Source organism: Periplaneta americana, chromosome 3 (assembly GCF_040183065.1).
Source record: "Periplaneta americana isolate PAMFEO1 chromosome 3, P.americana_PAMFEO1_priV1, whole genome shotgun sequence".
Taxonomy (NCBI): domain Eukaryota; kingdom Metazoa; phylum Arthropoda; class Insecta; order Blattodea; family Blattidae; genus Periplaneta; species Periplaneta americana.
In genome coordinates, this window is record NC_091119.1 from 39,450,908 (window position 1) to 39,468,723 (window position 17,816).

The 17,816-nt window shown below is 35.5% G+C and overlaps 1 protein-coding gene across 1 annotated transcript in view; it reads right to left on the reverse strand.

Annotated features, from left to right (window-relative positions):
- Positions 1-470: 470 nt before the first annotated feature.
- LOC138695950 (transmembrane protein 14C) overlaps positions 471-17,816 on the reverse strand; it is a 31,457-nt gene continuing 14,111 nt past the window's right edge. Inside the window, exons 2-3 of the mRNA XM_069820360.1 lie at positions 10,304-10,493; positions 471-666 (exon numbers count right to left, since the gene is read on the reverse strand). Of these exons, the coding sequence (XP_069676461.1) occupies positions 600-666; positions 10,304-10,493 (257 nt within the window). The 3' untranslated portion in view covers positions 471-599. The remainder of the gene's footprint in view (positions 667-10,303; positions 10,494-17,816) is intronic.

Genomic DNA, 17,816 nt, shown 5'->3' on the forward strand with positions numbered 1-17,816 from the left:
TCCCAATCGGGAATCGAACCCGGGCCATCTAGTTTCGCGGCCAGGCGCGCTAACCATTACTCCACTTTAGTTATTTTAATAAACAAAGAATAAAGACGTTCCACACAATCCAAAGGATTTCACATATCTCCTGACACTTTTATTTTTATTTTTAATGTAATAATAATAATAATAATAATAATAATAATAATAATAATAATAACAATAATAATTATAATTACCGAAAATTATGAATGACTGTCCAAAAGATCCTTTAACAACAAACTATCTTGTGAGGGATGTGAAAGAAGCCAGTGATGTAGTTGAGTTGCAGAAAGTCAAATGTGCCACTTTGTGGTACAGTTTTAAGTTTAGCACAATGTATATAAAATAGTATAACATGAATTGTAGAAATGGTGAATTAAGGACAGAGGACTGGTATGGGAATAAAAAAAATGTGGGTAACGGTAATTCAACAAATTCTTAACATATACGAATTATTTACTTTATTGTAGAAGAAAAATATAAAAAAAATCATGATGTATACATATATTTGTTACAAATGTAATATACCAACACCTTATAAACTACTTGTTCGATCCAGCAAACAAAATAAAATTCTACTCAACAGGCTTTGACTGTAACAGACCCGCACCTCTCGCTGCAAGTCTTAAAACCATTGCAACACTGGAAAAAAAAATTACATTTTACATAATATACTGTACTTCAGCTGTGCTTGCATGCAGATCAAACAATAATACAATTAAAAAAAACACAGACGCTCTTGACACACAGAGTAAAGTAACCTTTGATCATAAATTACTACAGCACGGAAGATATATCTTTGTGGGTGAATGAAACTGATTCATATCCAAGTGAGACAGCAATATATTTACAATGGTGCAATCTATTTACTATTAACACACTAACCAAAAGTTTCCGAAGTCTGTGGTTTATTTTCGCCAATAAATTATGGTGTTTTCTAGGTGATTTTAAATTAGTAATTAAACAACATTGTATCAATTGAGAGATTATGTAGTATTGGTGAAATTGGTAATTGCAATATGGTATTTTGGCTATTACCTAGCATGTTAAACACAACACCACAGAGGAAATTACAAAATTGTAGTTTAATTTATGAAAATTTTTTATTTATGGATTATCCGATTTTTTCAATTAAGCATTCAGTCCATCCCCTTCATTACCATGGATAATAGAGGTTCTACTGTACTACAAAGTCTTAATTTATAGTCACAATCTAGTTGAAATATAAACAGAACAGTTTTACAATATACTAGGCCTAGTACAACATAAGGGGTTAGTATCGAGATAGAAATATTCATGCAGCATTGTTGAATGTCATAAATTCATCTACAGAATAGAAGGTACTTCTTTAATTTGACCCTAAATAATATGTTTTGAGTCTCATTTTTTATATCCAAAAGGAGGCTATTAAAAATGTTTACTTCCATATAATGCACTCCTATTTGCCAATGGAGTAAGAAAGTTTTTTTAAGAGTATTTATGCTACGAACTGTTGAATTAGTTACAAAGTTTTCAGGATTACATACGAGGAAGTTTATTAATGAAAAAATATATTGACAAGCCATGGGCATTATTTGTAGTTTTTTTTTTTTTAATTGTCCTACACGATTCTCTAGATTTGGCACCTATACTAATTACTCTTTTTTTTTTTGTAGTAGGAATATATTGTTACTATCTGTGGAATTTCCTCAGATTATTATTCCGAAACTCATTATCGAATGGAAGTATGCAAAGTAGGCCTACATTGTTTTTAAGGTACCGGTATTGATATTTACTACCCCTTGCATATATCTAATAGCAAAACATGCTGAATTTAGTTGCGGGTAATTTCTTTAATATGATTTTTCCAATTTAACATATCGATTTGTAAGCCAAGAAATTCGGTTGTTGTTGTTTCTGTTATGGACTTGTTGTTAATTACAGTTGAATTTCAAGTAATTATCTATGAACTACCACAAGGTAACAACAAAATTCCTCATTGTAACATGAACACTACTTTAAAATACAATGCAGAAAATAGTAAAAGCAATAAATTAGTTAAATTGTGTACATATTATTTTTAAGGGTGTCTGAGAATAAGGTTCTTAGGAAAATATTTGGGCCTAAGAGGGATGAAGTTACAGGAGAATGGAGAAAGTTACACAACACAGAGCTGCACGCATTGTATTCTTCATCTGACATAATTAGGAACATTAAATCCAGACGTTTGAGATGGGCAGGGCATGTAGCACTTATGGGCAAATCCAGAATGCATATAGGGTGTTAGTTGGGAGGCTGGAGGGAAAAAGACTTTTGGAGAGGCTGAGACATAGATAGGAGGATAATATTAAAATAGATTTGAGGGAGGTGGGATATGATGCTAGAGACTGGATTAATCTTGCACAGGATAGGAACCGGTGGCGGGCTTATGTGAGGCCAGCAATGAACCTCCAGGTTCCTTAAAAGCCATTTATAAGTAAATACATAATTTTTTACCAGTAATTCTAATGAACTTTCTCTTTTTACGTTTCCTGTACTATGCTACTCTGTTTTTATTCAGAATTTTATTCGGATTCTAAACCTCTACATAGTTTTCACTACGAGGACCTAACACTGGTTAAATGAAACACCTGAAAACGAAACAAATGAGAGCATAATGAATTCAAATATTACGAGGCAATTACGTCATTTTCTCTTTACTATAGCACCTCCAGAGCAGAGTAACATTCGACAATATATACATTTCTTCCATACTCTTAAAAGTTTTGAAATGAATTTCTGGAGGGGAATTACGACCCAGCACTGTGACCTTTCAAGATCTATTGCGCTAACCCTTAAGCTAGGCACAATCCCAAACCCATACTCGCTGACTACACTAAGGTTTGCGGCATACCCAAGTTTCGAGCAAGCCACTCCACTCATCCCTAGGTCAGCCTCCTCCGTGTGTCGCTAGCCAGCATTTTGAGAATGCTATGGAATGATGACGAAATGGAGAGATAATGGTGGAATTATGTACGTGTCTAATACAGAGACACAGGAGAACTCCGAAAAAAAAAAACCCTAACTGCGACCTTGTCTGTCGTGTCACTATGGATTTTTCCAACCTGGGGGATTAATGAAAATTTCTCGTCTAATTTTTAAACTTATGTTTTTACAAGATTAGTGAATTTTTAGCCAAAGTCTACCAACAATGGAGTTTCCCTCAAAATTAGGTTGATATTCGCCTCAAACATATGCAAACTGATAAATACTGTCGATTAAAAGTAACATACAAAATCCTAACTGAGAATACAAATTTTAAAGACACAAACAATTGGTTTGAATAACGTAAAATGATGTTTTACTAGCAGATCCACTGGTTAAATCACAATTTAACTGGACTACTGTCTACTGAATATTATAGATATATTAATTTGTCCTACAGAATTTATCTGTAATATTGACACTTAATATTTTAGGAGAAAAATTCGCTCCGGCGCCGGCGTAGCTCAGTGGTCAGAGTGCTTGGTATGTAGAATCAAGGACCCGGGTTCGATCCCCGGCGCCGGAGCGAATTTTTCTCCTAAAATATTAAGTACTGTCTACTGTGTTGTGCTCTTGAACATTTGTGAGAAATTTCCTGTCCTATCGAAGCCCAGTTAAAGAGGAAAGCCATATCAAGCATATGTATTCTAAAACCACGACTAAAACTCTACTCAAACATAGGCTGTATTTTTTCTTTTTTTGGAAGCTGCTATACTTCTCATTGCCACTCAGGATCTCAGGATGAGCGGTACAGTAAGCAATTGCCATAACTCTATGTAAACCAATCAGCTCCTGGACACTATCCGCATCTCTTCCCTTCAAACTGAAGTGAATTATTCCACTGTTTTAAGACAGAATATAAAGAGATGCACATGATGTTTATTTGGATTTTATTTTTGCTGGACTTGTAGTGTGATTTATAACCAGTAAGTGTTGTTTCTGATTACTTCATAGCATTAATTTTTCTCCTCTGTAATTAGAGAACGGGTATAAGCACTGTCATTATTCATACCACGTAACTTCTCCTAAAAAAATAATACAAGGAATGGAAGTACCATCGTTGGCCATAGAAAATGCTACACTGGACTCCTACACATTGAAGAAGGTGGAAAACCAAGAAGAACTTGGAAGAATAAGAGACAGAAATATTCATGAGGGAGATTGATATGAACATCAGCATTAGAAAATGGGATGCTGGAAATGACGTGAGAATATCCTCTTTTGTTTTGAGTGAGTGTTACGCTGTAAGATTACATACATTTAATGTTAAAAAGTTTCTCTAGGTGTGCTATGTATTGTTAAGTTTAAGTTTTACTAGTAGTCTGTCACAAGCTAATATTAAACACAAAAAAGGCATGCAAGAGTTCATTCCCCTGCATATAAAAATGCATGTTTGTTTCATTTGGCTGGTAGATCACTAGATAAGCTTTCTGCTTCAATCTGTAACTTCCTTATGTTCTCATTTCTCATGGAAAACAAGAACTGAAAAGACTACAGTCGACTATAGTAGACCTTATGTTGTCAGTAAACAGCTGGATACATTAAGAAGATTGACTGATTCCTTATGTCATATTGCGATTTGAAATTTTATTAACCAACCAATACTAGCTTTGAAATCTGAGGACTAATCCAATTTATCATTAAGCTGTAATGCCTTTCTGCACGAAAATGGACCTGATATTGGTATTTTTTTCGAACGCCTTTGCACATTCCACATTTAAACTGACTATTCAAGAGAGAAATTATTTCCTTCCCTCATTGTTTTTCTTCTTTTCGAGCCATTCTTGGAAGCAAATTGTAACATTATACATTCTTGCTAGACAAGATCCAATTTCTCCTTTTGTTACATGGTACTATAGTCAACCTGCACTAAAGGTTGTGAAGCGATCTTGGGTTTTCCACAAACAGTAGACAGAGAGAGCTATTAAGTTATTCTTACAAACAGTATTTGACCAGACTTACTGATGTCAGGGCACACAAGGCACTTACACTACAATTTCCAAGAAGAAAATATAGCAAACAGGTTTAAACAAAGCCTTGCACTTGGTTAAAATTCCGTAACTGTTATTCCACCAGCTGGGATCTTTTCCAATCTACTACAGAGTGAGAAAAAAATACTGTACTGTACTGTTCATTTAAAAAAGGATGGATTAAAACTTCAATCAAGAGAAAATGTGGGTTTGGATAGACCTATTTTATGCTTAGGATAACTGATGTTCAGATAATCGATGCTCAACTGTATTTATCATTGAAACACGCAATTCGATGTTTGTTCAATTTTCCGTTAAAGTTCTATAAGAAATATGTTGACTTAATCAGTTTTATTAAATTAACTAAATGTGATTTTATTGTTTAGTCAACTGCCCAAAGACAGGTCTGGACCCCACAAGTGTCACCAACAAATGAGGCAAAAGATATTACAGTAGAATCCCGATTATCCGTCACTCATTAACCAACTAGTGTATTATCCATCTTTCTTTCTTTCGCTTTTTTAAATATATGAAGTACTGTACATCATATCAGCACGCTATTTTTTCTAGAGAGTGCTATTACAAGCCTTTTTCCTTACACAGTATGGTCTACTGTTCGAATTGTTATACCGGTACTGTATAATTTCTACATAAAATGTCTTCTACGGGTGTCACAAGAAATCTTGTGTGCTAAGTATTGAAAAAAATATGTAAATAATGGAGTAGTTTTAGGAAAGAGAAACTATCACTCATCTCGCATCAGAATATGAGACTGGAATGTTGTTGTTGTTGTTTTCTAATGCCAGGCGTTTGACAATAAAGTCATTTGACCTCTTGCACTCCAATATTTTTCAAAGATATTATCATGGCCAGCCACTGAAGCACAGATTTTGAGGTGTTCCGAATCCATTTCTTTGTTTGAGTTGCACAATGGGCAGTTAGGAGACTGATATATTTCAATTCTATGCAGGTGTTTGGCCAAACAATCATGGCCTGTTGCCAATCTAAATGCAGCTACAGACGATTTTCGTGGTAAATCGGGAATCAACAAGATTGGAATGTATAAAGTATGTAAATTTACAACATGAGACCTCCACAGATAGCCATTACAAGGAGTTTCTTTGTCCCTTAAAAACCCGCCATTGACAACCAGACTTAAATTAGTGAACTTCTGATCCACTATCTAGCGTGTTAAATGCAATACTATGAAAAAAATTACGAATGCGTAAATATTATTCACTAAATTTACGAAAATAATTTATGGTACGGATTATAAGATTTTTTCGATTAACCGTTCAGTGCACCCCCTTCATTACCACGGATAATAGAGGTTCAACTGTATATTAATCATAATACTGTATTTTCTCGAATACCTAGCGCACTTTTTTTTTTCCGAAATACACAAGTAAAAAATAGGGGCGCGCAGCTTATTTGAAATAAAGTTAAGGCTGATCCACAATAAACCAGGAACGGAAACGAAAAAGAGAACGAGAACGGCAATATTGTTAAAATAAATGCATTTAAATGTGAGCATTCACAATTAAATTTCACGTTCCTGTTCCCAGGCTCCGGCAAGCTTCTCGTTAATTGCAAATGTTCACATTTAAATACATTTATTTTAACAATACTTCCGTTCTCGTTTCTGTTCCCGGTTTATTGTGGATCAGCCTTTAGCAACACTATCTGGCTTTCCTCCCTCCCAATTCCTAAGGTGGTGGTGCATGCCATTAATTTCCCACGTGGGCATTTCAATTGTTAACATTGTTAAATGGCATTTGGATTAGTAGTACATGTGTCAGGATCAAGTACAAGTGTGATAAGTGTATAGTTTCTAAGTCTTATATTTTCAATTCTGAAAATGAGTACTGCTGAAGGTATGAGATTGCGATCCTTTACTTGCAGTGAAAAACTTAAAATCATCAAAGATGCATAGGAATATGGAAATAGTGACACAAGACAACAGACCTATGTGCAGTGTGATCGCATAGGATGGGTTTGAAATGCGTTCTGTTCCAGGATAAAATTTATTTATTTATTATTAACTGAATTGTATTTGTGTTTAATTATTGTTAATTTGTCGTCAACACACTTGTTGAAAGTCCCCCTCCCCCCCTCCAAAAGTCAGGTGCGCGGTTTATTCGAGAAAATAAGGTATATAATTTTGTTCAAAGTTACAACCTATAAATAAAATGTGTCTCAGTGAAATGTACAGCAGAATCCGTATAGGTCAATTTCTGTCAGATGTGTTTCCAATTCACTATGGGCTAAAGCAAGATGTACTATCACCTTTACTTTTTAACTTTGCTCTAGAGTATGCCATTAGGAAAGTCCAGGATAATAGAGAGGGTCTGGAATTGAACAGGTTACATCAGCTTCTTGTCTGTGCGGATGACATGAATATATTAGGAGAAAATCCACAAACGATTAGGAGAAACACAGGAATTTTACTTGAAGCAAGTAAAGAAATAGGTTTGGAAGTAAATCCCGAAAAGACAAAGTATATGAATGTCTCATGACGAGAATATTGTACGAAATGGAAATATAAAAATTGGAAATTTATCTTTTGAAGAGGTAGAAAAATTCAAATACCTGGGAGCAACAGTAACAAATATAAATGATACTCGGGAGGAAATTAAACACAGAATAAATATGGGAAATGCCTGTTATTATTCGGTTTAGAAGCTTTTATCATCCAGTCTGATCTCAAAAATCTGAAAGTTAGAATTTATAAAACAGTTATATTACCAGTTGTTCTGTATGGTTGTGAAACTTGGACTCTCACTTTGAGAGAGGAACATAGGTTAAGGGTGTTTGAGAATAAGGTGCTTAGGAAAATATTTGGGGCTAAGAAGGATGAAGTTACAGCAGAATGGAGAAAGTTACACAACACAGAACTGCATGCATTGTATTCTTCACCTGACATAATTAGGAACATTAAATCCAGACGTTTGAGATGGGCAGGGCATGTAACACGTATGGGCGAATCCAGAAATACATATAGAGTGTTAGTTGGGAGGCCGGAGGGAAAAAGACCTTTGAGGAGGCCGAGACGTAGATGGGAAGATAATATAAAAATGGATGTAAGGGAGGTGGGATATGATGATAGAGACTGGATTAATGTTGCTCAGGATAGGGACCGATGGCGGGCTTATGTGAGGGCGGCAATGAACCTCCGGGTTCCTTAAACGCCAGTAAGTAAGTAAGTTAAAACCTATAAAGGAATATGTCTGTATGTGATTAGGTTCTATTTCTGCAACAAATTATTGCTATAACAGAGGTTTCAATGACTTCATTTTCGTTGTTTTGTGGAACAGCTAACAGATTAATGACAGTAACCGGAGCTCCACTGCACACTGAAATGAAGACTGTTATTTATGAGATATAAAAGTTTGAGTAATAATAAAGTGCAAGCCAGCAATAGAAGAGCCTTCCTTATCTCATGGGCAGGTTTACCTCATTTCAAGTACTTACACATGCAAGTAATCTGATGTGTAAATATGAAGTTGTGATAACAGCATTTCACATATTTGTGAATTGACGTTATCATCAAATGAACTGAACTGAAACAAACTAGTCATGTAATAAGTTCAAATTTTACCTCTCAGTGTGCAAAACGTCTATCATATTTTAGTTATAAGAATGACTTATGGTTCACTGGTGTCTAGGAACCAATCAACGACCTGGATTTAGGTATACGTGGCCCTTGACTTCAGTTTTCAAAGCCTTAGGAAGCAGTCCAACAGTTTTCCAAGTGGAAACTCTTGCTACCAGTGCCCAAAATATTCTGTATGAAAGTTTGAAGAGAATTAACCTTCGAGATCTCGTGAATTCCTGTATCCGTCATCAGAAATGGAAGAAGCCCAAGCTACACCTCTTCTGAATAATTCGCCATTCATTATTTCTTTCCTCCTCATTCAAAATGATTCACCAAAGTTAGTTTTAAAATCTTATTCTCACGAGACATATCAAATGTTTGATAATCTTAAAAGTTCTAATAACATGGAACATGAAATGAAAATGTTTCTGGGATTTGCAACTCAGAGCAAAACAAATTCTGTCACATCAGAATGAGGCTTATGACTAGTCTATTCTATAGCATTGCCCATTTAAGTACCATCTCAAGAATACGTGTAACGATTTATGTTCTTTCTCTTCTAACGCAGCAGAAATATTTGAGTATGTATTCTGTGACTACAGGGTAATAGAATTGCTTCACTAAGCATACACCATTTTGAAAAGGCATTCTTATTGTACACTGATATAGTGCGTTCACTTTTTAAGAAAATAACAGTTTTCTATATAAAAAGTAAACATAAAATAAAAGGATTTGGCCTAATTTATAAGAAAGATCAGAACAAAAAATCATATTTGGTCGCAATCTGGAGAGAAATATTTCACCTAAATGACTCAAATAATAATAATAATAATAATAATAATAATAATAATAATATTATTATTATTATTATTCTAGTGTCGAGGTCAAGATAGCATGGGGCTCCCCTCCCGAAGTGTCTTCATGGCATGTGAAGGGACTATTTAAATTTTTAAATTTAATAATAATAATAATAATAATAATAATAATAATAATAATAATAATAATAATAATAATAATAAGAAGAAGAAGAATAATGCCAATATTGATGACGATGGTACACTGGAAAACGTCAGTTTCATTTCCGAATTTTCCCTTCTACTTTCCTTCTACATGCTTCACTCGCTTATCTGTGAATACTTCAGTAATTTTAATTAATTCTTCTATATAAGTTCAACTTACAGGAATATTTTATAAAATAAGATACAAGTGTTGTGTGCAGTAATACAATGGTTACTGTACTTGCATCTGGATTCAAATGTTGAAGGCTGAAACCTGGTTGAAAGCAGCGGATTTTTGAAGTGGGAAATTTTCTAAGCACAACTTCCTCCAGGAAAGAAATAAACATGAGGGACAAACTAAGTTTGTGGCATATAAGAGAACCTTACAACATTCAACCAACTGTGTCAAATGCAAAATTCTTAAAACGGTTCATTGTATCATCTGCCTACGAAGTCTACTTTCAACTATAGATGGCTCTACCATTTAAACCTAAAAAAGTAGTCCTACTATGACTATCTAAAAGAGTGGCAAAGTAGTAATATCTCGGTACAATAAATGGCTTGATATATCTGTAGATAACATGCAATAATTTAATAAAAACTGGACACACATACTAAGAAGCAACAATTAAGCTGATAAACAAGATATCACAATGATATTATCTTGGGTTCAACACATACTCCTGAGATAACAAATGTGAATATTTTCTCACCTCAAAATGGTAACAAGTCCTGCTGGCATAAATTTTCCAGAATTGTAAAATCTATAGCCCATTAAACCCGCTAATGTGCCACTGGTTCCAAGAAGCACCATGTAATTGTTTGGATTCTGTGATGATTGGTAAGCTCCATAGCACAAGATGCTTCCAAACAGGAGTCCGGCACCCAGTGATGGTATACTACCTGCAAAATGTAATATAATGGCATGAATTGGTTTGTGGCACTGAAGTTATAGATACAACCAATACGAAATAAAGCATTCCTCATAGTGATGATTGTTTTTAACTTACGTTATAACATGAGTTTGTTGGAGAGAGTGGGTGAAGAAAGAACGTTGCTGAACTGATCAGGAAGAGAAAAAGGAATTGGTTGGGTCACTGGCTGAGAAGAAACTGCTTGCTGAAGGATGCACTGGAAGGAATGATAAATGGGAGGGGAGTTCGGGGTAGAAGATATATTAGACGACATTAAGATATATGGATCATATGCGGAGACTAAGAAGACAGGAAAGATTGGAGAATGCTGGGTTTGCAGTGAAAGACTTGCCCTCGGGCAGAACACTATGTATGTATAACATGAGTTTCATTGAAATTTAGTTAATGCGTATTCCACTACAAATGTTTTAATTTAATTGCTGCAATAAAAACACATTACAGTGAAATCTGCTTTCTAGACAATCTGGGGGGAGTGGGAAGGAACAGTTATACTCTAGCGAGCATGATTAACTGTTTAACAATGAACATTTGTATTTGCAGGTTAACATATTTAAGTTTTAAGTCAAAATGATAAGTGCACCGTTTAAACCATTTTGAACGCATTTATTACCTTTAAATCTTCAGTGCGGTCTTTTTTCATATACATAAAAAGGTAGTAATATATACTAGTTGCCTTGGACCTTAATCATAAACAAAAGCAAAAGGAGTCAACATAGTAAAGAGAATGTTGTTTGAAAGTTACTCCATGTCTAGCGATAAAAAGCCAATTCTATATTCTAAATTGTTAAAGAAATTATGCTGAAAAATTCAATTTTTATAAAATTATGTCAGTGATAAATGATAAAGTATATATTTTTTAAAGAGTTGTCTAGAAATTAAATCTCTGTTGATACGGTGGATATATTGAGAATCACTGTCCTTCATATGCTACCATAAAAATTGAGTTGCAGAAAAAGAGGCAAAAACGAGAGATCAAAAATGATGACTTATCTCTCAGACCTTCCAGAAAATTCAGAAAATATCTAGGCCTATGTAGTGTGTGACATGATTTTGGAAGACCACCGAATTGGGCTCAAATACATATCAGAGGCTTTGAAAATTTCCTATGAATTTATCTTCCATATCATACATCATGATTTGAGTAGGAAAAAATTATTTTCTAAATGAATTGTTATATGCCACATGCAAAGTGACAATTTCCAAATCCCTTTGCCGCTATGTTGAAGAGGATTTTTCTAAATTTTTGGATTTATAATCGCGATGCTGTTATTCCTGGCGTGACTCCTCCTCTTTGCTTATGTCTTAGGAAGTGAAGGCTCTATAAAGTCTAGGTAGGTAGTATCGTTCGCCATTTTTGTTCTTTCGTTGCCAAGCTACCAGACGAGGAATCTATTTGCCACACCATTAAACATTATCATGTCGTAGCTTCTATGACAATAAATCAAATGCACTGTAATTTAGCAAATAATTGAGCGGCAAATAACGTCCTCGTGTGCTTTCTGCGAACGCCAACGAAGAGTCAAAATAGCGGGCAATTATATTAAGTATTTATCGAGCCTTAAGAAATGAATAACGTCTTCATCAGTGAATCACAAGATGCACACGTTTAAATGTAGCCGACCTGCAATGCGAATGGCTGCTGGAAATTAGAGCGATGGGACTAAACTATGGACGAAACATGGATTCAACATTACGATCCAAAAAAAAATCCAAAAGAATGGAAATATTCCGGTTCTCCTGCCCAAAGAAACTTCACATTAAAAATCGTCAAGAAAGATTCTCAAATCAGCTTTTTGGAACAAAGAAGGCTACTCAGAACAGTACACACACAGTACATGAGGGTAGGCTGCCAAAGGGGAACAGAGAGGTAGAACTTAAACTGAGAAGGATTCAATCCGGCATTGAAACTCAAATCCAGTGTGGCTTAGTGGATAAAGTGTCAGCACGTATAGTTTGACAACTTCAAGTGAAACGCTGTAAAACACGCCGACTTCTGGAATCTCTCTCTTTCTTTCTTCTCTCTCCCTCGCTCCTCGTCATTCAGTCACCAATCACCACGTAAATATCTGAGAGGATGTGTGTGGGCATCGCGACCAATAGAAGAACCACTCTCCAGTATTACCACAATAACGGATTCTTGATTCTTCATTTTTGCCTCGAATGTTGGCTAGGAAGGTTCCATTATGCTAGCATTGCAGGCAACTAGCCAACCTTTTAATACTTTTGTTAGCAGGTTTGACAAATTGTGAGTGGACCTGCAAATACATAGTGCATAGTGCTCTCTCCCTTTCCCCCCGTGCTTTCTCACTTGCTCCTCCCCAAGACAGCCAGCGCTCACGTAGTAACTCGGTCAGGATTTAAGTTCGATATGTCAATCTATACAGCTGAAAACTCGGGTTCGAGTCCTGGTGCTGGAGAGAATTTTCCTCCATTCTATCCATTCTTCATCATATGGTAATGCAGAATTCCTGCACGGAAATAACATAGGTACTTCGGCACATCATAGTAATACCACACTTTAGTAGCCTACATACAGCCATGAAGCTTGAGGTGATTTTTTTGCATTTCTCGCGATACAATGCGACAAGTGGTTTCATTTTGTATTAAAATCTCGGATCTAACCGGGTCTTTTCCTTTAAATGCCATATCTTAGTTTCCTTAATTGAAATTTTAAAATTATAGGATTTACATAAATTATTTAAAAGGTACATGGATTTTTGTAAACTATTTTCCTTTCGGGGGAGCGGGGGGACTGCATGCTGGTAAGTCATTCCCTTACAGTAAAAAAATTTGATCATCACCAGTGGCGTGCAGTAGCATGATGTGAAGGGAAGTGGTGTCTGTATGTATGCCACTACTCGACTGGGCTTCAATGCCTATTGCCTAAATACTGTTTCCAGGAAATCACTTCCTCGAAAACGTCATCACTGCATGCCGCTGACCACCACCTTCTGCGCAGATGGAACAACATTCGCCTTTTTTGGTGTTAGTGAACCTGACGATTTCCACACTGTGCTGACTTGTTTTCCTTCAGAATCATAATGATGCAGCAATGACTCACACCGGTGATAACTGATTCCAGAAATGTTATGCGATTCTCAAGAACCTGGAAAAGAATGGCCTGCATCATGTGTTCCAAGGACTGCAAGAAACGCTATAAGTGCATTTAAATAGAAAGAGACCACTTTGAAGCAGGGTAAAAAGCATCTGCGAAAAAAAAAAAAAAAAAAAAAAAAAAACAGGCTGTCTTTCTTGATCAGCGCTCGTAATATTGATCATCCTTATCGTCAGCACAGGTTTGTAATTACACATCACTCGTCGAAGTTTTATCTTGAATGTGTCCTTGACTCACTGCAATCAAGCTTCTTAACTCTTGCTTATCACAGAACTAGCAGTCTTCAGTATCTCTCCTTATTTGTACAAAACCTGCTGGAATCGTTGTTCGAAAAAAAAAAAATAGCTCTGGAACTCAGCTCTTCTAGAAGAGTCTTGAAATTGAAGAAAAATGTAAATAAAAAAAATAATGATTAACTTTATAACTACTTTACTGTGTTAACATGAGGAAATTACCTGGCTTATTAACATGAGAAAATTACTTGGCTTAAAATGAGATAAAATAGTTATAAAGTTAATCAGTGATTATGTAAGTGTTAAAAGTGTATGTAGAACAATGAAGATAAAAAATAATTGAAAATTAAAATAAAAATGGATTAATAATAGATGTGTTTAAACCGTCAACCTTACTATTATTGATCCCATGCTAATGGAAAAACACAACTACAGTCTGATCAGTTTGGGTATGGATAATATTAATTTATTATTATAAAGCTATTGTGATAGTAGGAAAAATTTCTTGCTGGTTATATTATAATTAAAAGATGGGAGTTTCCATATATGACAATCAACAATGCACAATCTGAAAGGACAAATGAAATTCATAGATGATTAAAATGGCTATTACAAATCAACAGCGGGCACACTGTGTTCTTTGGTATGCTAAATTTGAGTGTGTTAAAAGAATTCAAGGGGAATTTCGACGTGAGTATGGTGTGTGTAATGTACCTAAATACGATTCCCTAATGTTACAGTATCGAACATTTGTAGAAACAGGTTCAGTGTTAAAAAAAAAAAACATGCAGAATGTCGCAGGCGAAACCCAGTATGAGAAGCAGTTATCTCTTGGCTTGGTCCCCAAACTCCCCAGATCTAACCCCTCCTGACTTCTTCTTGTAGGGTTTTGTTAAAGACATTGTCTATTCACAGAAACCAAGGACCATTGATGATCTGAGAGTAAAAATTGCTCAAGCTTTTCAACAAATCATCCCTCTTATATTACAACAGACATGGGCTGAATTGAATCATCGTTATGAGTTGTGCAGGGTGTGTAATGGAGGTCATGTTGAGCTCTGATGAATCTCCCATATTTCAGTGTTCTATGCACAAAGTTTCAACAAATAAAGTTCAGTAGTATATGTTTTACGGTGTTTTTATTTTATCCATACCCAAACGGATCACCCTGTATATCTTCTCACTTTATGTTTTATAAGGAGCTACATGGGAAAATGAGAAATTCAAAAGCCAATATCTCGAAAATTCAAGTATATTTCACAGGATTTTCAGATGGGTATTGCTTTTCCTTCCATGTAGATTGACCTCATGAAAGATAAACAAATTTAGTTTCTGGAACATTGTGGACTCTCCTTGTTAGACGAACTAGCCAACTATTCAGCTCCATTTTTTAATATGACTTAAGCCAAGTAAGAGAAAAAGAAAATACTTCTCTGTTGTCACGCAATCTCTCATGTTTCTACCTGCCCTTAGTGTATAGTACACATGAAAAGGAGGTTGCTGAAGGAGTTATTCCCAGTTGTCCTTAGCAGCATACCTCAATGAGCTTATCTCCGATCCGCCATCTCTTTCTCCCCAACATCCAATCAAACTGGTTTCTTTTGGTCCTTAGCTTCCCATGCTCCCCCTCTATGGTGTTCGAGCTAATGCAAGCCAGCTTCAGTTCGAGAGTCGATAAAGAAGCCGCGCTCATTCGAGCCCAGGCGCTTTCCTTTGTAAACGACAATGAAACACTTTTTACTGTTGACCACCTCCCTACTAATTAAAAAAGCAGCGGGGAGGCAGTTGTTTTGTGATGCGTTGTTGCCGTACTTTATACTTTATAATAAGTAGACTTCGTTGAATTGCCACACACACCATGCAATCAGGTTGCCGATGTACAGTAGTATAGAGGAGGTGGGCGACCTCCAGGTCTCGTAGTATAAGCAGTTCATGTTAAGAGTTGTGTCTGGTCCAAATAGATAGAGCAGTTACAGCTAATGTATACATAAGTAAGCACTTGTTTTTGCATTACTGTGGTTGGAATAGTCAAAGCTTAACATTTGTTCAGTGCAGACAAGAATTCAATCAAACATGCTACAATGAGAGTGTTGCTGTGCCACATAATTGCCCCTGGAATACCCTTACCCCCGCAGCCAGTCTTGACCCGTTGGGGAACGTGGTTGGATGCTGTTAATTATTATGCAGAACATTGCGGCAAAATAATGGAGGTAATTGATGCATTGGATAGCACAGACAGTTCCTCTGTTGCAGCTGTAAAATCGTTGTCTTCTGAACAGCTATTGGAAGATATTCTGTTCATTGATTCTAATTTTAAAATCGTGTCCAAAAGCATCACCCTGTTACAATCGTCTAAACTATAACTCTCAGAAGCCCTTAATATAGTGGATAAAGTATCACTAACCGTTATCCAAAATAACAATTCACTAATTTCAGAAAAAGTGAAATGTAAGTTGAGAAACATTATTGCTAAAAATTCTGCCTATTCACAATTACGTATTATAAATGATGTACCATCAGGTCACGACAAGACGTCTGAAGTTGGTGTACTAAAAAGTAGTGACTTTCAAATATGTACGTATTATATCGTGTGATGTTGAACGTATATTTTCCCAATATAAAAACTGTTTGAGTGACCATCGGAGGAGGTTCACTTTGCAGTCACTCAAAAGTACGTAACTCTTATCTGCAATGCACATATTCAAGGATGATGTGAAAATATTACATTAAATTTTAAGAGTTAATATATCTCACTACAAAATAATTGTGTATTTATATGTTTAGACATTTCCTACTTCAATGATCATTCATTATATTTCTTGAATGCAGGATATAGGTTTTATTGTAACCGGAGTATACTGCTCAGTGTTTACATTAGAGGCATACTCTATCCTTTCCACGCCTCCTCATACAGTCTATACTGCGTGCATAGTAAACCTTATGGTTCTCGTGGCAATTCCACGAAGTCTAATAATAAGAATTAATTAAATTAGATTAAATTAAAGACTGTTTTTCAGTCTAATTTCAAAATCTTGGCGGTCTCCAAAATTGAGCCTTTTCCTATACTGTTTTTTTTAACATACTCGTGCGCATTACAAACAAAGTTTTGGCTTTGTTTATTTAAAGTTTTTGTCTCTTTCCTTTTCTTTGGAGCACCGGAATCATTAGTGCTAGGCTGAGGGCCATTTTCAATAGAAGGGATTTGGTTTGTTTTCCAAGGCCTCCACATATTGTTAAACATATTCGGACTTAATGCACACTATGCACTAGGAAAGTCTGGAGAATGCTGGGTTTGCAGAGAGCGACCTGGCCTTGGGCAGAACACTATGAATGAATGTAATACATTTTTCTTCATATGAAGCAACATTCCGAAATTAATCCCAGCTCACAAATTTTTCACTATGGTTCACTCAAAGTCCAAGCGTACTGAGGGTCATTCGGAGGCCCAAGTACTTGTAAGAATGGTTCTAAAAATGCTAGTTTTAAAACCCCATTTAGGATAGATATAGTTTACTTTCCTGAACTGGCTGTTTTATTTCTTTGTCTTGTTTTCTGTAACTTGTCACTTTCACTCCAATATATTTGTGTTCTTCTGCATGTGCAATCATGCCATTCCTTTTTCTAGTCTTGATGAATATTTCTCAAATAGTCATAATAGTCACACGCCTATACTGTAGTTTTTGTCTTCTGCATGTTCGCAATTAGACCCCATTTTTTATACTATAACACGGGGTGAATCCGATCTAAATTTTCAGTTTTCTAAGCATTAATCATATAAGGTTACATCCTAGCGAAGCACCGATTTAATTTTATACATTTTTACAAATGTTGTTTAATGCCTAGCATCTGGCAATGAAGCCATTAGCACTCTTTTTACAAATGTAATATTGTAAAATTCCTTTGCAAAATGAAAAGTTATACAGAGTGATTATAAAGTCTCCAT